The following is a 20,703-nucleotide window of genomic DNA, read 5'->3' as shown; positions in this document are numbered from 1 at the left end:
TTTTCAAAGACATCTTGGGCCAATCAGGTGGTTTTTTGCAATTAAAATATGTCTGTCTGTCTTTGTAATCTTTGAAAATCCTTTACAGGCATACCCAGCTACATAAGTACCTGAGCGTCTTTTAAAACCAGCCATGAACTGTGCACGAATGGAAATTACAATCCTATATGACTTTGAAACTTCTGAAAAAAAATTACCTTGAAAACATGACTATGTACCTTTAAATAAGATGCGTGTGAGGGGAAGGGTTTTCTGGTGTAAGATGATACCAGATATATTTACTATGAAATATATACCCAAGGGTTTTATATGAATTCTTATCATCAGCAGCAACAATCAGTATGAAGCTATTCAAAGAGATTAAAGAGAAAGAATCATTGGAAACAGTCTGCAAAAGTAATTTACTTAGATATTCATTTGCCAAATTAGTTAATCAAACCTAGCACCATCTATTAGCATGCACAGCAGTAGATTATTCAGTGTTAAAAAGCTGTCATCCTGCAAAGCTTTCTCCTACCCTGTGTCTTCATCCTTTCCAACGGGATTCAAGAAGGAAGCATCAAAAAAAACCCCAAACCAGCTTAATACTTTACTAACAATAGCAAGAGAGGAAAGGAATAAATTTAAGGAGCCACCTGTAGATTCATCTTAGCCTTTCTATGGGGCCATTCTTAGGAGCACAAGATTGTGGTTGCCAGCATATGACAAGTGTTATGATAAAAGCATCACAGCAGGGTAGAGGAATAGCTACTAAGTAAAAGCAGTGCATTTCTCCAAAGGAGCTGCACAGTTTTGAAAAATAGCCGCAACAAATAATGTAATTAAAGAATATGCATTGACAGTCAGCTGATTAAAAAGGGGTACAACTTGCAAAGAAGAGAGAGACATGTTTTTATTTATTTCCTAAGATTATAGGATTTGTTCAGTTCCCCACCCCAGAATTTACCAGTTGCTGTTCTCAGAGCAGTCTCATCTACTGAATGTAACTCACATATGAGCAGACTCATTTCCTACCTACTTGCATGGAAATGACATTGCAAAGGCCACTAGTAATAGCAGCTCAGTAGACACAAAATCAGCTTGTATTTCACCCTAACAACATTTGTAGGGGTCTGTCAGTGTTCTTTCAGGAATGTTTAGATCCCTGCTGCATCAGAGGTATCCCATATCACCATCACCTTTGCTCAGTTTAAACCGGCTCAGATTGAAACCTGAAAATAAAACAGGGACTGTTTTCCCTGCTTTTCCACCAAGAAAATTGTGATGATTCTACAACCAGAATTTAGTTAATGTGGTGTTTGAGTCATACTTCTGCCTCTTTTAGCACTTCAGAGACAATAGCTAGCTCAAGTGCAAAGGACAAGTAGGTAAGTACAAGATATATGCAGAGAGCACATCCAACAGGTGCCATTTTGTATTCTTTCTCATCAGTCAAGTGTTTTACTTAGTTTGATGCTATTAACAGCTGTTTGTGAATTTGCTGCAAACAGCCACCTCAGAATCTGTAGGAATCCCTCAGAGCTTGTTTCCTCACAAAGAAGGGGAAACTCGTGCTGCTCATCTTTCTCCAGACTTCTCTGACACGTGGTGAGGAAAGCTGGTGGCAGGTACACAAACTATATGTATCCTTGCCTGCTCCATTCCTTATTGGCAATGAGTAAAGTTGTATCTGCTGAAAACTGCTCTAACAGTTCTTGTAGATGCCCTTCCGTCTTTAGAAGCAGAACAAAGACATTGACTGATGCATTGCAGAAAGCCTAGTCTTGGTGGGTTTGCATAGCCGGAGCATGAAGACAGAGTTCCACATAGCTCAGAGGTATTTTTATATACAGGTATAATTTGAGTTTGACTGTGAGAGTAAAAATAAAGGCTGAGCTGCAACCTTTCCACCTATCCCCTTCCAAAAACCTTATTCTGGAAGATGAGATGTTTCATATGATGAACTAATTCACAAGCAGTGCATGTTGGAAGGAACACAAATTCTTCAAAGCAGTAGACCCCAAAATGAGACTATGGAATTAGTCATGTGTCCCAAGATTCTAATCAATACAAAATTAGTGTAGTATTAAATTAATCTGTGGCATTGAATACCACATAAATGCACAGGCAGTACATCATGTGAAGGAGGTTTTTGAATCCCTGGCAGTTACTGAAGTTAAAGTTCAAATAAATATAACAGAGAATGTGCAATTAATAATACTGTATAAATGCTAAAATTCATAACTTTTTAGCCATGTTTTTAATCTATGGCTTTTTAGAAGTTTTTAAAAAATGTTTTTTCTGTTTTACTTGTAGCATTTAATTATGGATATAATGTTGGGTAATAAATAAATACAGTAACATCTAACTCTGTAGCATATGCCTGGTTTTTAGTAATTTATTTAGTCTGGGAGGTCCAAAAATTAATTACCATCTACTCTTCACTGTAGGGGATTGAAAGAATCATAATAATCAGTTACTATTTGTAATTACATGTTCTTTACTGTGCAAATAATTTGCCACTGTTCACCAGTAAATAATGGTCGTTGATAGCACAAAGCCAGAGCTCCTCTTTGTGTTTCCAGGACTATTTGAAGAAAAGCCATTAGATTTCCAACTGTAGCACTGCAGATTTTTGTGTGGATTTAATAAAAAACCCTGTACATGTGATCTGCAACTTTAGCTGGTTGAGAGGCTTGAAGGCTTGAATTTCAAAAGTGACTTAGGTGTTGCAGTGCTTCATTTTCAGATGCCTGGCTCACAGGGCAGAATCAGATGCTTGGAGATACACTTCATACAAGGGGAATTAGGAACCTCTAAATAAAGTTGTGGCAGCCACTGTGCTGAGTGAGGAGCCTCTTAACAAGACTGTGAAGAGACAGTGGGCCCTCTTAGCATTCAGCAATATGGGTAGAAAGATACCTATGTCAAATGCATATGTAAATGGGGATCATAGAGTTAGGGGTCCTTGGAAAAGATGCCTTTCAAATGTGTTACTAAAGCAGGAAAAGGTCTGCTCCTTTCCTTTTCAAACACAGCTGGCAGAGAAGTTGCTTCTCAATCCCCTTTTAAACAGTATTTCTGAGATTGTGATAGAGCTTTAGTTTAGTACCTCAGCCCCACATCAGCCACATGCATAAGACCACCCTGATGACTTACTGGTGAAGTATTTGGGACAGTATTAAGATACTGCAACACACTTTCCGCCTCCAGTTGACGCTCAGCCTAAAGATGTGAGCATTCATGTGAGGCAGGGGGACTTAAGTGCCTGGAATACCAGGATTACTTGCTAACTACCACTTTTGCAGGGCAAAACATGATGCTAAAACAAGGAGTGTAACTCTAAAAAAGAAGTTTGGCTCTACAAGGAGCAAACAAAACACGTACCACCACATGTAGAAGAGGCTGTAAGGAGACATCTGGTTGTACTGGTCTAGGAATTGATATCATATTTTAATCCTTGCAATTCTTGAAAAAGAAGTGATTATTTCTTTCAGCTGAAAATCTGAGATTAGACTTCAAGGTATTTCTTGCAGTCTTTTTAATTAATGAATGTAGGTAATTTTGTTCTTTTTAAATGGCTAATGGTTCCAGCACATTTTGCTTGAAAGCCTGCATTGACTTCTGACTTGATAGCTAACACGAAGGCAAACATTTTCACTCTGTGAAGTTAGAGTGTATGCTACTGCTCTGTCGGAGCAATGGAAACCCTTGAAACTTCCACGTTGATGTTCAGAAGAATGCAAACGTAGTAAAAAACATATGAGCACATTGAAATTTCCCTCGTAGTTTGAGAATGTAAGGTTACTGGGATTCAGTCAACAGCAGAATGCTGTACAAGAGAAGCTACTGTTGGCTGAAAATTAAGATGTTTGCTCCTACCTTCATTTAGCTGAGCTCATCCCTGTGAAGCTCTTTCATGTGTGAAGAAATAAATTATTCACACTCCTTAGATATAACAGCATTGTGGTTCAGCCTAAAAAATTTAACAATATTACCATACAATGCCTGTCTGAGCTTGAGAATCAGCCTTGTTAACCCCTTTAACCTTCACTGCATATCTCTTCTAAAAGAAAAACATGTTTCTAAGAGGATTAGAATTTTCAGACTTCCTGCCTTGGATACACTGAGTAAACGTGTATTTCTCAGGTTCAGGAAAGAATGTGTGAAGGGCTACAATCTCCTGGAGGAGGTATCATAACAACCAGTAACATGTGAATACACACTATAATGGCTCAAAGCATAACTTACGCATAGACGCAAGCATGTTTTTGCAAACCTCTCTGTGAGTGCAGGCGTGATTTTCTTCCAGCTGCTGTTACCATCCATCAGCTACAGGTTGCCATGTACACAGTTCAGCTGGCAAAGTGGACTATGGTTGTTTGCTTGCTTGAGGCAAAGTTAGACAGGATAGCATGGACATGTGAGTATGTGAGAGAGCTGCTTTGAACTGAGACAGCTGATCTTGCCTTCAGCAGAAAAAGGAGTTCTTGTATTCTAGTTCTTTCTAATACTTTTTTTTTTTTTTTTTCCCAATTCTGAGTGTATGTTCAGTCTACCCTTTCTAACACAAGAGATAGGAAGGTATAGGTTTTCTTTCTTTTTATTTTTCTTTTTTAAGGAAAGCAATGCTTGGATAAATAGATGATGTTTGCAGTGGAGTGCAGGCTGCTGCACTGAATTAGACTGAAGTCAGCATCCATTCTCTAGCCCATGGGTTAATGAAGTTTGCATTTGTCTGTCTTTGTGAATGAGGAGTAGAGGCTGCCGAACGATCCTGAACACAAATCCATATATTTTGAATCTGTTCTGGTCTCTAATCATCCAGGTTGTTCTGAGAAGTCTTGGGGTGCTGAGGTGGGGCCAGAGATCTCTGAAAAGAGAATATACTGTGAATTTTCCTCTTCAATCTATGGGTTTCAAGTCAGATTACAACTGTGTGTCATTTTGCATTATAGATGAACTACTTTTGGTTCCTAAAAGTGAAATCAGGATCTTGGATGATTGCACCCTAGTACTCAGTTACCTCATTTAATCTTCTTAAGTGTAATAATGTGGATATGGGCTTTTCCAGTGACTTCTGTTTGCCGTTTTAAAGACTTTTGGCACATTGCTGTTAGGAATGCACTAGTGACTGTTAGGAACACTAGTTAATTCTTTATCAGTCTTAAGAAAGGTGCAAGTAATGAAGTAAGACGACTTTCATCCTGTAATTTGAACAAAGATAGTGATAACCAACAAGCCTAATTTGAGAGTACTAAATCTCCATACTTGTTTGTGAAGAATTTGTATTTCCTCTGCAAGGGGCAATGGATTCATGTCCATCCACCTCCCTAAATTGCCAGTGTGCTTACTTGGATGGACCTTTAACTACTCAATGGAAATGCCACCAGAAAAAACAAATTACACTGCAGGAGTGTACGGGAGACTGTAACATGTCTATATCCATAGATCTGAAGGAGTGGTAAATAACAAATTACCAGTCATTAATTGGGATCATTTCAGTGAAGTCTGGTTTAGGTGACAGAAAATCAAATGGTTTTCCGAACAAAGCATTTTTCCTTTCCTTTTTCTCTGCCCTTATTTCTCTCTCTATTGACTTGAAATACATAATTTTGTTGCTTTGTTTTACATGGGCACACTAGTGCTACAGTCTTGCAAGAACTTATAAATGTACTTAAGTTTAACCACTTACATAAGTATTTGTGCGAATGTGGCCAACAGGTTAATTATATTTGTTAGTTGCTTGGAAGAGGCACTAGCTTTTTTCACAGGTTTGATGCCCACCAGCTATTTTTGGAAATCATTAGCGGCACACATGAAAAAATGAGAGTTATTTCCATTTTTTTCACACATGAATGTCTGATAAATGTAAAACAATAAAATGTATCCTTTCTTCTGTGTTCTCAACCCTGAGAAGTTTTAATTACTGAAAAAATTCAGGCATAGCTATTCATGCGTTTTGAAATGTTACTGGAGCTTTGCCAGCTAATGTCAGCCAATGTTGCTGAAGTGATTTAACTAATTAATGGGTTGTTACAACATTTGAGTAGAATCTTGCACTCCAGTCGATAAAACTGTTTAAGGAGGAAGAAAACTGTTGAGTGCATGAGTTAATCAAGGAGTTAGTGCTCTGAAAGACCATCTGGGGAGTATGTCTGAAAACAGAGAGGATTTCATCTTGTGAAAGACCAAACTGGGCTTTATGGGGCAGCTGGATGAGGTAGCATTTTTACCTTCTGACTTCTGTGTGTGATCATAATAAAATGACCCTAGATGTAGCGATTATGGATTAGCAGTAATTGATTTTCAATCCTTGGAAGTTAGATTCGTCTCCAATTTTCTCATTCATGAATGATCTCTCCACAACTTTGCAAAACAATCGAATAGAAAGGACCATATTTTTATAGCAAAAACTGTCCAGAGAGGACAAAACAAGGTGTATCTACTCAGAGATTAGTCTCACAAAGAAGTGCTTAACTCACCACTCAGTTGTTAAAATAAATGTTGAAAAGCTTGAGCGTGCTAGTCGCGTGTTCAGTTACGGGATCACTTGAGGGATGATGTATTCTCTGCCTGCCTCAGTCAGACCCGTGCAATACCTGAAGTTTGGAAGCACAGGACTGGGACTGAGGAGACCCGGTGTCTATGCATAGCTTTGCCACAGACACCCTTAGTAGCCACATCCTTGGTTAATATCCCCTGAATTCAATGCGTGACGGGCACCTGAATGTCAAGCCCATTACAGCTCTGTGCCTCAATATTCAAGGGGAAATTCTGCTCTTTCTCTTCAGACTGGATGTGTGCTATGGCAGAGGGTCCTCCCCTCTGTGTGCATGGTGGTGCCAGCAGCATGGCTTCTGGAGTTTGTCGTAGAGAATGGGAGTGTAAGTTTTGGGATTGCTGTCTTAAAAAATAAACTTTGTGTGGTGCTGTTCCTTAGAACAGAATCTGTATTTCAGATCTGCCAAGAAAGTACCAACATTTTGTTGGTATTTCTTATCTGAGCCTTGTAAGCTATTAAACAAGGCTATAAATATAGTCATCAAGAAAAATAGGCTTAAGTTAAATAGTTGCAAAAATAAAGAATAATGTTTCTGATTAATTTTCTTTGTCAAATAGTACCCTAAATGGTATTGAAATTTGTCACTTAATCAAAGAACTGTCTAAACTGTGTGCAATTACATTTTAAAAAATTAGAACACAATTTGCCCAGAAGATAAATAATTATGGTCCAATTTTATAAGTGTATCTCCAATTGTTAGAACATGCTTTAAATAGGAGCAAGTATGTACCAATTAATTATAACTTAGAAGATTATTCTTAGCTCATTGTAGAGCTTTATTATTCACTCTTGAAAAAAAAAAAATCCCTGTAAAGGCACAGCACGATTTTAATTAATTTTTTTCTAACTGTTTAATTTTTAACTTTTTTCCCCAAAGTGTTTAATTTTTAAACATGAGCTCTGCTAGCTACATATTTCATTCTCACCATCATATCTCTTAAGCAAGAAAAATAAAGTTAAATAAATTAGATCAGCATTCAAATAAAAGCCATTTAAAGTGATGCTTTCAAAAGTTAATCTTTATCTTTATTCTTCTGAAGTATCCATCAATCATACTAGCTTTTTAAAAATGAGAGCAATCTTGAAGGCCCAGATGAGGTTTAATATAACAAGGGGATATGTTCTGCAGTGTTACTACCTAAGCGGTACTGAAACAATGGTAATTTTATCCACTTGATTCAGTTAATATAGGGGGCAAATATTCCGCATGCTGGTCTAGTGTCTTGGAACTGCAATTTTAGAACAACATTTTCCATGAAGCTATAAAATTAAAAAAATCTGTAGACTGGGGAGATTTCACATGTTTAGGTAATGATGAAATACAAGTCCGTAAGGACTGGAGGAAAGAGAAAACAAAAATCCCCACAAATGGAGAAGATTCAATTAGAGGGTTCTCTGTTGAGGCAACAGTTAAAGAGAAATTACTTTGGAGATATTTGCATTTTTGTAAACAGTTTTAATTTCCACAAGAAGAGCCCCCTGTCTACAGTCCTGATTGCAAGCCTCTCACAGGAGTAATTTGTAGCTTTTCATAGCTGTAAGTTTTGTAGTTTCTGAAGCTAAGCCTTTTAAAATCAGTATTTGTTTCGATGTCTTGGTTTGTAGGGGCTGGTTTGTTTTTTTTTTTTTTTTGTTCTTCTAATGACTTAGCTTTTAGATAGAGACCTAAAACCTTCCCTGGAGCAATTGCTTGGATGATATTGAGTAGATCTGCTGCAGCACTGCAAGTATGCTATTACTGATTTAGTGGCAATAGAGTTTTCTTAGCAAGAAACATGGTGACATCTAGGCTATGGGCATGAGATCAGTGCCATCACTTATCTTATGTCCTCCTTCCTTCCCAGAGCATGCAAGTGATCCTGCGGTTACTGGCTGCACTGTTGCTAAAATCACCAGTGTTGGCACTTAGAGTGTAAAAGTAGTAGCTGGGAAAGCCCATTGGATTGATATGTTTTACTGTAAGTTTCAAAAATGTAAACCTCAAGTGAGGAATGCCGACCTTTCTGGGGTTAGACATCCACTTCTACGTACCTCTGCTGCTGACTGTACTAGCCAAACACAGTGCAACAGTCCTTCCAGCACACAGTTCCTACCTGAATTAATGGGACAATCAACCAAAAAAGAATTACCTTTTTCCAGGTGCCTTATAGTTCCTTAGAGTATCTGTTGGCTGAGTCGCATCTCTTGCAGTAAACCAAAGATAGTATTTCTGCCAGCAAAGCTCTGAAAGAACTACGTGTGCTTCTAAAAAAAAAATTATTTAGTGTTTCAGTGTCAAGATATAAAGTCCTTCCTTCATTGAAATAAGGCTTTGCTGGGTTCAGTTGTTCTTCATATTCAGATATCATATAATAAGACAGATTTGGGGCAATGGGTTGTTTGGTCCCACAGTCAGAATAGCATCCCTTAGTCCTTTTGGTTTAGTATATGTTCTTATGGCTGTTGTCAGTGTAGTAAATCCCGAATTAAAAGCAAAAAAAAAGACATAAGCTGGTAAGAAAATTGTGTTTTAAGGACAAATAACCTAAGATGTCGGAAAATCAAGACGCAATGATAATTAATATCACTTTCATGTTCTGTGCAGTATGGATGCATATTTATCTTACTGTAATTGTTGACCCAAAGGTTGGAGAGAGTTGCAGTTATTTAGAGAACTTTAAGTCTCATTCTGAGTTAATATAAGCCAACACAGAAGCAGCACCTAAATATCTGCTCCATTAATTTTAGTATGTCTTGATTTCTTGTGTTTAAATATGTAGTCTTAATTTTCTGTAATAGACTCGATTATATGCAGTTTCTTTTGCATGCAGTTTCCTTTGCATGCACATTTTGAACAAAAAGTTAAATGGGTGAAAGATAAACTGTTGATATTCATTAATGTTTGAAATATTACAACAAGGGCTTAATGATAGACTTTCAAGTTCATCACAGTGAAATGGAAATTCAGCACCTAGCACACATGGATAATTCTGTAAATGTCAACCAAACTCACATTTTCCCAATGCTAACTCAGTTTTTGGGAATCAAAATTCAGTAGTATGGAAAGGCTGGTGAAAGCCTTTTTCTTTACTGTATATGTTTAAACAATATTTCTTTTAATGGATCTGGTCAGCTTTAAGTATTTTCTGGTTTCCTTGGTCTTAGTGTCATGGTTCTGTAGGGACCACAGAAGCAGTTGCATACACCATACATAAGCCAAAACCTGCTGATCCTGGGTTAATCTGAGGAGAGTTACTAACTTTTTTCAGTGCCAAACTTTTTAGGTCATCTGAACATTGAGGGAAAAAGTCTAAGAAGGAAATAGGAAGCATCAAGGGGGAGGAACTGTGGAACCTGCATTTTTTGGAGTCCCATCTATGTGTTGGTGACATGTAGGAATTGCTTGAGCTATGTGGTCATAACCATAGCAATGCTGATTGCCTGGCATGGCTCGGGATGGGCATGTTCTCACACAGCTATTTGTGGTGGGAGGAGAAGAAATGGTCAAATCTGGAACCATGCCAGGATCTGCACTGTAGTACCAACCTACCCTGGCTAGATGGAAGCAGTTCGTGGCAGAGATGAGACATTGCAGCTCTGGTTTTGCTTTCAAAGGCAATACTGCTGGTGTGCTGCTCACAGTTAAAAGTTTCATATTCCCAGCAGCTTTAAAATGAACTACATTTCTCTTGCCTACCCTTTCAGTTTTGCTTTGGAGAGTTTACTCCTGAATAAATGTCTGGGTTTGTCTGCATCAAATGCAAAATACCTCAGCACTAGTCAAGGCAGCCCTTTGTGGTTCTGTTAGCATGGGACTCTGCTAAAGAACCTCCAAGAAGCAGCACTATCCTGAGCTGTGTCAGCTCAGCAGAAGCAAAATTCATGTGGCTGCATCTAAGCCTGCAGATACACCCTCTGAGCTGATGACTGCACTCGCCAGAGAACATGAATAAAGCCTTAACCTCAGGACTTTTTTACTACTCAGAAAGAGCATTACAAAAAAAAGCAGTAGGCACTAATTCCCCAAAGTTCTTCAGCCAGTAGGAGGAGCGCACTTTTTTTTCTAGTTTTGCCTTCCTGTAGCTACATATTCCTTTTATTCTTTTTCTCAAGAAACCATCATAGTTGTTGGAGACAGCTAACCCCATAGAGGCAACAACAGTTTGTAACCCTTCTCAGTCATCAGTATAGGGTTTCTTAGCTTGCCTGCTTCCTTCTGAAGTACTGAAGAGGAACCAAAACAGAAATGCTGAAGAGCAATGCTGGTTTCATTTTCTGGGCACTCAGACATGGCTAAAGAGATCAGCTGAAGCTTTTTAACAAAAACTCTCATCACAGAGCCTAACAGTAGAAAATTTCAGTGAAAGAAAGTTTGTGTTGTGTTTTGTTTTGTTTTGTTTTTCCTGGAGAATTAATAGATGGAAGTAAAAGAACCTCTTTGTTCTTGACCAAGGTAGCCCAGGCTATAGTGTAAGACTTTGGTGAAGGTCTTATTATTAGATGTAACCTTTTCTTTCTGTATTGTGTAAGATTTGATATACATTTTTACAGAGGTAATTTCATTCTTTGCCCAGCTGTATTACTGCCCAGACACCACCAGCAGCTATATGTACTTCTGGATTCTCTAAAGAGGTCCTGCGTATGAAGTTCCAGAGGTGATTGAGCCCAGCTGTTAGTAACTAGAGAACTGTGTTTCAGTATATCTTTTACCAACAAAAAGAGGGCTTTCTTTCCTGCAAATCAGAAACATATTCCTCTGAGAAATGTCTAGCTTTATCTGTGGGAATACACTTTATCTCCCAAATGTTTTGCCCCCAAACTTCTATACTTGTATAGTAAACATAAGCAGGGAAAGAATTCAAAAGCCCAGCTAAGATCTTTTTGAAGGAAAATGGTACGTATGCACATCTTATACAAGGTCTGAATTTGGCTTCAAGAAGCTTTCATTTAACTGTATGTAGTCTGAGTTGATATTACTTGAGCAGTAATCACAGTTCACAAGCATGCTATGGCATAGCTGGTTTTGTACTAGTATTAATATGCTGAAAAAATGAATAGATCTATTTTCTTCACTCCTGAAAACAGCGTTTTTAAGTAGTATTGTCTCAGCACATTCTTCCTTACTTGGATGTTACGATATGAAGATGGAGCATTTTACTGCACAAGCAAGGAGGAGTTTCTGATGCTGTTGTAAAACCTCAGTGCTAAGGACAAGAAAGGGAGACTTGGCTTAGAGCCCAGCAGCAGAGTGATAAGATCTCATGCTAATTTGGAGAGCTTATGCTACCTGTCCTGCAGGTTATGTGGCATGTTATGTATGGATGAACTGGATGACCATATTTTATAGTCTTCTGACAGTGTTATGAAAAGAATGGCAAACATGTGTTACTCATTAGAAAATCTATTAGGATGGCCTGGAAGATTTTGGTGGCAGTAGAGAGATGCAAATGTAACTTTGCAAATAAAAGATTACCGTCTGTTGCACTTTAATTTTGAAGCCTCATAAATGCAGTCCTGTTCATCCTTTGTTTCCAGTATCAGGAGGCTGCTTATGTACCACAATGCCGTTACTGATTTCTTTTGCAGAATCCCACTCAATGTGAGAGACATTGTCTACTGTACAGGAGTTTCACTGATGGATGAAGATGTATGGGAGTTCATTTGGATGAAATTTCATTCTACCACAGCAGTGTCTGAGAAGAAAATATTATTAGAAGCCTTAACTTGCAGTGATGACAGAAACTTGCTCAACAGGTATGAAAATATTATGTATCTGTATCTGACTATTACCCATAATCACTTCAGCATTTACAGAGAGTCACTTGAGCTTTGGTCTAAATGAAAGAACTTTTCAAGCACAGGCTCACAATGTGTTTAAACTGTCTTATGTTTTTGCATTAATGCATATGAAAATTGACAAATATTATGTCTTTTCACTTCCAGATTTTCCTATGTTCATTGGAAATGTTTGAAATCCTATAATAATTGCTGTTATTTTTTTGTTAGCATATTGTTTATTTAAATGTATTGACCAGTCTGATCTTACTGATTTCATAAAAATGCACATGTAAAGTTCCACTCAGCTTTTACTGAAATCCTTTTACATCAAGATTTTTCTGATTCATAAATGTGTCTGGTCTTTGGAATCATAGAAATAAACCACTGAACTCACTTGAAGACTTAAAAAAGCCATTGGACAGTTATTATTTTTTTTCTGAGAGTTATCTGATATGCCGCTGTTAGACTATGTATTGGTGAAACTAACTAGGATTTTTTTTCCTTGTTTCTCCCACTAGGCTTTTGAATTTGTCTCTCAACTCGGAAGTTGTCCTGGATCAGGATGCAATTGATGTGATAATCCACGTAGCTCGGAATCCACATGGAAGGGATCTTGCTTGGAAGTTTTTCAGAGAAAAATGGAAAATACTAAATGCTAGGTAAAGATAATAAGTCTAAATTTATTTTCATTTCTTATGTTGATGTAATTTATGTAAGTATTGTATATGTATGTATTCATGTAAGTTCCTGAATCTAGTCCGTTCTCTTGTAATCCATAAATAGAGATGTCTCTAAATATGAAATACGTATGAGTCATAAATGTATTTATTCATGGATTATCACACACATGCATAGAAACATTTATCTCTTAGCAATCATCTGTATATATATATATCTATTACTCTATTGTGTCTGCATTTATGATAATGAATTCTATCTATATGTCAAATGCTGCAGTGGTACTTTTACATAGATAAAAAATCAGTAGTTCCCAAAGGAATTTTTCTGATTTTAAGTCTGATAGAAAAAAAGTCTTTTCAATAACATTATTTCAACTGTGGAAAAAAACACCAAACCCTTTTTGAAACATTTCCATCTTCAAAAGGATGCTAATAGAGTGTCATCCCCTTTCCTTCCACTCTATGTTTCAGGTGAGTTTCAAGTAATAGAGGAGAAACATTTGGAATTAAAAATAGATGGAACAGGAAGGAGACAGGGTTGTTCCTTATACCTACTTCTTTTTCTCTTTGAACAAGTCCTACTCAGAAGCCCAGTCAACATTTTAAGATCCTTTTTGATGAAGATTTTGATATTAATTCAATGAATGAGAAATTTCTTTAGTTCTTCAGGGACAGCCTGAGGGTCTGAAAGATTTCACGGCAGCTCATCTGATACTGACAGATTAGAGGGGACCACAACTCGGATGAGGTTCAAGTTCTTAAAGGCAGGAGTCCAGGAACTTCAGACACCCCACGCCAGGCCACTCCCATGGCGTTGGCAGAAAAAGTGTTGGAGATCTGTTCCATTCTGGACTTGTGAGGAGCCATCTAGTGTACCACAGAATATTTGAAATGATATATTTAAGATGCTGTATTTAGGTTACTGAATCCTAGTGCCTCATGAATACAGGTACAAACTTACTATAGGTTTCATGGCATCAAAAGAAGAGTCAAGGAAACTCAGGGACCATGCAACTTACCTAAAAAATCAAAAAGTTGTTCATGCTATTTTGGATAATAGTTTATAGTATAGTGGGGTTTTAGAAGAAGTTCAGCTGGGAAAATAGGTTTCAACTGGAATTGGTTTTGGAAGTTTATATTGCAGGAGCATACTTTTTGAAAGCAAATTCCAAAAAGCTTTAAGAGTGCTGAGGAGTTTAAAAATTAAGAATCTTCTGCTTCTGGTATGATTATTCCAGGAACTGGACTTTTACACAGAAAGTGGATGTCAGACCCTTTACTATTATGCAACCCAGTGCAGTTAGTTATGCTCTGGATAGCAAAAAATTTCTCAGATTCCTCCAGGGATTTATGCAGAGTTTAGGTATAAGTTTGCCAAAATCTGTACTGCTATAAACACATATGCAGAACTTGTGTCCTGCCTTAGTAAGTACTTTCATTTGACAGCCTAGCTAACACCTGTGATTTTAGACATGGACAAGGTTAAGCAGTGTGGACAAATGGACAAGACTTAAAAAACTATACCACATGCCAAATTTTTTATGTGTTTTAATTTTAAATAGCTTAACTTCACCTAAAATTTGAATTTTATTTCTCTTACTTCCCTGGAATGCATCACTATGTTATCTGAGTTCCTAACATTCAGCAAGGCGTCATCAAAAACCTGTAACTGTCTTTTTTCAATGAAGAAGTAACAGAGAGTCTGTCTCTCTGCCCAACACTGACTTTATGTTATCTACATTTCAGTGTGATCTCCAAACACAAGTCAGAGCCACCGAAAGGATTGTAGCAGTTGCATTTTTCTGAAAGGGACGTCCAGTTTTGTTTCTATCAATTGCCAAAGGATTCAATTTAGTGGAATGAAATAGTTCATGCAAGCTGTACCTATGTGGTGTATATTGAAAATAACTGTTTTGTAATTATAGATTAAAACATTTTAAGAGAGAGTTTGAGAGGGTGGAATTAGTTTAACACCTTGCCCCTTAATGTTCAGTGATACAATGACATGATAGAATGCAAAATTAGATTTCTGATTTAAACTTGCCACACTAGTATGTTTTTAAAATACAAGCTTTATTGTGGAATTATAGTTCAAAAATACTCTGTCTCAAGGCATCTTTTTTCTAAAATTATGATTTATTACTTAATTTTATTTAAAATACTTCGCACAAAACGTTAATTTAATAAGGCAATATCTGAATTTGTTATAAAAGATGTTGATGTTTGAGATAGTAATATGAAATAGCTGAGGGTGAGTAAATTATACTATAACACTATTTCCTCTAAGTTTAAAACACAGCATGTCAAAGAGTTATAGAACAACAAGATATTATCCCTTTATATTTTTGCAGCATACCTGCATTCACATTGTCCAGAAGATACTGATAATGTATGAAGTCTTCAAAATTACTCATATCCCATTTACAAAGTTGACTTAGAAGTTGAGGTGCCAAACAAGTCTTTCCTAAGAAATCCGTGGGACTAAGACTGCTGAAATTCTGAAAAAGAGAATTGAAAATACTATGCTTGAATTCTTATTACCTGAGCATGCACTACCTTGGCTCCGAAATCATTTTTATCATGTGTGCACGTGTGTGTTGGTGTGGGATAATTTAATTCAACAGCTGCCTGTAAGAATTCCTTCATTCTTGAGTCCCAAATCATTTATCAGCATTTGCGAATTTGACAATATTTGGGAAGCCATTTACATATGTGCAATGTAAATGGTCTAGGCTGCCTCTCAAGTTGAGTCCGCACAAGTGCAAAGCCTGTACAAATGTGAGGCATTGGAGGTTTGCATCCCCAGAAGTAAAGGAGCGGGTGGAGAGCCCATGACCCCAGTATGTTCCCAGGGAGCTCAGGCCTGTAAGGTCCTGGTTCTGCCGTGCTGTTGTCTTCCCTGTGAAGAGCGGGAACACTGATACCTGCAAGACCAAACACTTTTTCTATTTATTCTTATGTTTCATGCCTGCAAAATACTAGTTTGGGAGGTGGCTTTTCTAGAACTTTTGCCAGCAGAGACCGCTTAGAAATTGCTGCTAGTGGCTGATGTTTTACCAAGTATGCATAATGGGCAGTAATCAGCACAGGTATTCATGAAGCTATTATTTTCAGTGGAAGGAATTCAGCTACTTCTTGTTTGCACTGTGGCTACAGTAGAAACTTCAAGAAAAATAAAATCTCTGCAGCTGTGTTTCTGAGGTTGCTTCTGTAAAGTGGATTGGTAACCTTGTCAAAAGACCCCATCAAGAGAAGCTTCCAATTTTCCAAGCAGTCAATTATGAGGCTAAGCTGAGACTGTAATAATAAAGGGCTTTGTTAGAAAGCCTAAACACGCTTAAAGGACCATGAAATCCATACTTCCCATAGGAGGCGTTTGCCTCTGGATGTCTGTGTATGTCAGTGTGACTGAAGTTTTGGAAAAAGAGATGTACTTGCAGAAATATCCAAGAGTTATTAGTGGTCAGGGAGTAGGATTTTTGATATATAACTGTTTCCCCTTGTAGCAGCTCAAGGTCGCAAGCAACACAGTGTACACCTTCCCTAAAGCAGAATCTTCCCAAAGAAAACCCAGTTCTCTTCCCTCTCCCTCTTTCTATCCCTCTCCCTGCAGCCATCCCTCTCACTTTTTCTTTCTCCCTTTTGAAAGGATTGTGTCTTACAGTACTTAAGCATTTAAAGGTAATTAATTTAGGATTAATAGAAGTAGAGCAGAAAGCTGTGACTGGGCTTGTTCATTTCACTTTGAATTTTGAATTCCTCCTCTAAATCAGTTTGTAAAAGCGGGACATGAACTGAATTGTCCCCCCAGATAAACTTAATTGCAGTGAAGTCTATTGGTATTACTTACACAGGTCTGACCAGAGAGCTGGACTCCCTATCTTAAAACAGTCATGTTCAGATTAGCTAGATACTGCTTTAGATATATGTGCAGATAAAGATAAGGATAACTATATGTCAAGTGCCTTTTGCGATGCTGAATGACATCTAACGTGAACAAAAGACTTGTTTTTGGTTTGCAATGGAATTATATTCTTCGTGCTAGAGACTTTGAAAACAAAAAACACGCAAACTATTCCAACATCAAATGCAAAACTTAGGAGTAGTCTGGTTAATATTATAAATTATGTAGATGGTTCATTTGGGGGATTGAAAAAAAAACTGTGGAAAAGCAAGTGGAACAGAAGGATTTGAATTCCAGTTTCAAAGCAACTACCTGCAGAAGGTGATTGCTAATGGCTGCTCAATATCCTACTCTTTAAATATTCCTTTCCCAAGCTTTCAAATTTTCATTCCAGGTTGATTCTTTGAAGATGCAACATCATGGCCCAGGGGATTATTTTAGCAGTATTCGCTATCAGTATTATTTATTTTAATTATCAGGTACTGGAACAAGAAAATTTGATTTGGTTCACTTACTGAGAGGCTATTTGTAATGTAGATGAGGTGGATGAATACAAAATGCAGAGAAAGCTGAAGCACTTCAAAAAGTATTTTAATGGTACAGCTTCCTCAGAATACTTCTACAGGTTCCTCAGAATACTTCTCCATAGTTGCTGCTCTGCTCCTTCTTTGGCACCTGTATTTTGAGCTGCGTGTTGTTATTACATGAAAAGCCATTTTCTTAAATGAGAGGTGGTGTTGTGATTTGGTCATCTCCTCCTCTGGAGCTGTCATCTGTGGGCTGCAGTTAAGCACATTCTGCATCTGACTAAAAGTTAACTACAAATAGCTCAGCCTAGAATGTCTCAGTCCAGGTTTTTAGCATGAAACACTGGAATACCAGTGTCCAATTCTGGTGCTATTCCCTTGGATTCCCAGATTTGATCCCATGTCTTCTCTCGTGCTTACAGAAAACTGCTTTCAAATTTTCAGTCGGCCAGGCACTTGCGCTAACTGTCTGTGCATCTTCCTTTTGCCCTTGCAGGTACGGAGAAGCATTATTTATGAATTCAAAGCTTATCAGTGGGGTCACAGAATTCCTCAATACCGAAGAAGAACTGAGAGAGGTAAATGTTAAATTACTTTTGGCATGTGAGGCTGTGTTTGTTGTAAGCCGGGATCAGGGTAGGAGCAATAAAGTGTTGATTGCCCGGGAACTGTGGCTGCTCAGCTGGAGTCAACAGGGCCCATGCTACAGCTGGGCACCATGAGGATGAGGAGCAGATTGCAAAGGCACCCAAGTGCATAGAGGTGGTGTCAGGAGGGGGTAGTGCATGTACTTCTCTGCTTGGCTGGATGCGTAGGTTCCTTTTTTTTTCTCTTGACTATTGATTGAGAAACTAAAGAGAAGATCTTTCTGTCCTCATTAATTTATGCTGCAGAGGGCAACCCTAGAAAACCCCAGTGTTGAAAGTAGAAGCTGCCAGTGCCTTCTCTGTTCTTTTGCCTACAGTATTTCCATGTGAGAAAAACTGTTAACCCGATATTCTGGCCAAATGACACCACAATAATTTGTTCTAAATGCTAAGTACTTCTTATTTAGATTGCGAAGATTTCTCATTTTAACTTAACATCTGCCCTGACTGAGGTAGTTGTGTGGCTGTGTTACACTCTGTTTAGCAGCTGCTCAACATTACCCCAATTGGATCAAATGATTCTTATGCAGCATAATCACCATTAATTGAACTCTGATTGCGCTATGGTATTTTGTGTCCAACCATTTGTCTGCACTCAAGTCTAGTGGCTTCAGGAACTTAGGGAAGAGCCACAGCTGGTTTCCTCAAAGCTACCCAGGTGGAAAGGACAGTGCTGGCCAGATTTGAGTATCTGCCCTGCACAAGGAAGCCTTCTGTACTTTTAATTTCCACCTCCATGATAGTATTGTCCGGCCGCTTGTTTATAATTCCCTTAAAAGAAGCTGGCCTTGTAAACATTTTGATATAAAAATTACAGAGAGCAGATAAAGTCTGATTTTGGTAGTTTCCAGGTCCCTCTCATGCTTTTAACTGTGATGAGACAGTTGCAGGATCAGCCTTTTCAGTTTTGAGCCCATTCACAAAGAGATGTTGTTGAAAGCTAGATTTAAATGAACAAGGTGAATTTGATGTCACCAGGAAACAGAAATTAACTAGTTATGAATAATTGTGGCTAAACCCACCTAATTTTATACAAGTTAATATAACCAGCAACCTACTATGCAGATCAGCCTTGCAATTCTCACTTAAAAAGAGCAGTAATTCAAAGCTAGCCAGTGCCATCAGCTACAATAATCCAGGTGATAGTGCTATAATTTAAGCATACAAAAGAACAGAGCAGGAGCCTTTTCAGTCTGCTGAAAAAAGATCAAAGTTTTCTCATAAGGGAGGGAATCTGTTTCAGGCATTCAAAGATCATCAGAGTGCCCACTTGCTATTTTGCCATTCTCTTCACTCTGTAACCATCCCTTCCTTTTCTAAACGACTGACTGGTATTACATCATCAAAAGGGTTCTGCAAATCAAAATGTAATAAATTTGTTGTGTAGCTTGATAAATCCAAAGTGCATCAGGACTGCCTTCTGCTCATATTTGCATATAAACCTGAATTTGAAGCATTTCCAGTGCTCCCAGTTCAGTTTCTTAGGTAGAAATAGAAGTTTAGAGCAGCCCAGCTGTCCACACAGTGCATCAGCTGGGCTGCAGGAGTGAAGGAGGTAATGATATTAATGTGATCCGGCAGTGACATGTCAATATCTTCCAGTGCAATTTGAAGCAATTGCATCACATCTAATTGACAGACTGCTGTCTTACTACATTTCCTATTAAATCTTTCTCCATGGTACTACATTTACTTCAACAGTGATTGTGGAGGTTTGTCCTAAATCCCTGACTTGTGTGCACTGGAAACACCTAACTTTCCTGCAAATTTAACCTATTAACTTGTATTTCCAGCTAAAGAACTTTATAAAGAGCTACGAAGGGGGAGCTGCTGCCTCTTTCTCTCGCGCCGTGGAAACAGTGGAAGCCAATGTGCGGTGGCAAAGGCTTTATAAGGAAGAACTGTTCCAGTGGCTAAGAAAAACCGTGACGCACTGATCTGTCTTTCCAGCCAACCATTTAACCTGAAGCTCTGCAAGAGGAAGAGGAGACATTTTAGAAGTGTTCAACATTAAAATCACAAAGACAAGAGCAGATTGCAGGGATAAGGTTTTTTCTTTTCTTTTTCTTTTTTTTTTTTTTTTAAATTCTGAGATTTTTTTTACACTGGACTCTTGAGAAATTGTCAAGAAGCTTTTCAGAAGAGAAGATCATGAATGCTTGTGAAATCCAGTCCTCAGTGTACACAACAAAACATGATACTAAGTGGTGCATGTAAATGTTGAAGAAAAACAGACAAAAAACCCTTCAGACTATTTTGTGCATGCTTGTACCGTCCCTGCCTGTATTCTAGCATGCTTATGTATGACAGCCACATTTTGTACGTGAGTTCCAGTTACATCAAAGATGGGCATTATACAAAGCACAAAGACTATCCACGACAATCAGTGTTGCAATGAACAAAAGGAAAGCAAGGAAAAGGAAATGCAGAAGGCTTCCAACTTGGGGCAGTATGAAATATAAAGTGAACTTTCTCGCTAGCTGCTAATTAAGTCTACCACTCCGATTGTCTCTTAATGATTACAAAGATGCCAGCTCATTTTTTCAGTTGCCAGTTGTATCTGCAGTCTCTGTATTCCCGTATTTAAATAAGCAGAATATATAGAGAGAGGAGAAGGTGAAAGGGCGGGGGGGAGGGCAAATGA

General features: G+C 38.0%; 1 protein-coding gene across 1 annotated transcript in view; it reads left to right on the top strand.

Annotated features, from left to right (window-relative positions):
* Window positions 1–19,996, top strand: part of TRHDE (thyrotropin releasing hormone degrading enzyme) — a 215,340-nt gene extending 195,344 nt beyond the window's left edge. The window contains exons 16-19 of the mRNA XM_086471708.1: window positions 12,110–12,277; window positions 12,820–12,960; window positions 17,909–17,990; window positions 19,853–19,996. Coding sequence (XP_086327834.1) covers window positions 12,110–12,277; window positions 12,820–12,960; window positions 17,909–17,990; window positions 19,853–19,996 — 535 coding nt within the window. The remainder of the gene's footprint in view (window positions 1–12,109; window positions 12,278–12,819; window positions 12,961–17,908; window positions 17,991–19,852) is intronic.
* The last annotated feature ends 707 nt before the right edge of the window (window positions 19,997–20,703 follow it).

The sequence above is a fragment of the Leptosomus discolor genome, chromosome 1 (assembly GCF_034619465.1).
Source record: "Leptosomus discolor isolate bLepDis1 chromosome 1, bLepDis1.hap2, whole genome shotgun sequence".
NCBI classification, from domain to species: Eukaryota; Metazoa; Chordata; class Aves; order Leptosomiformes; family Leptosomidae; genus Leptosomus; species Leptosomus discolor.
Note: the sequence above shows the minus strand (reverse complement) of the source record. Positions and strands in the feature narration are given on the sequence as shown.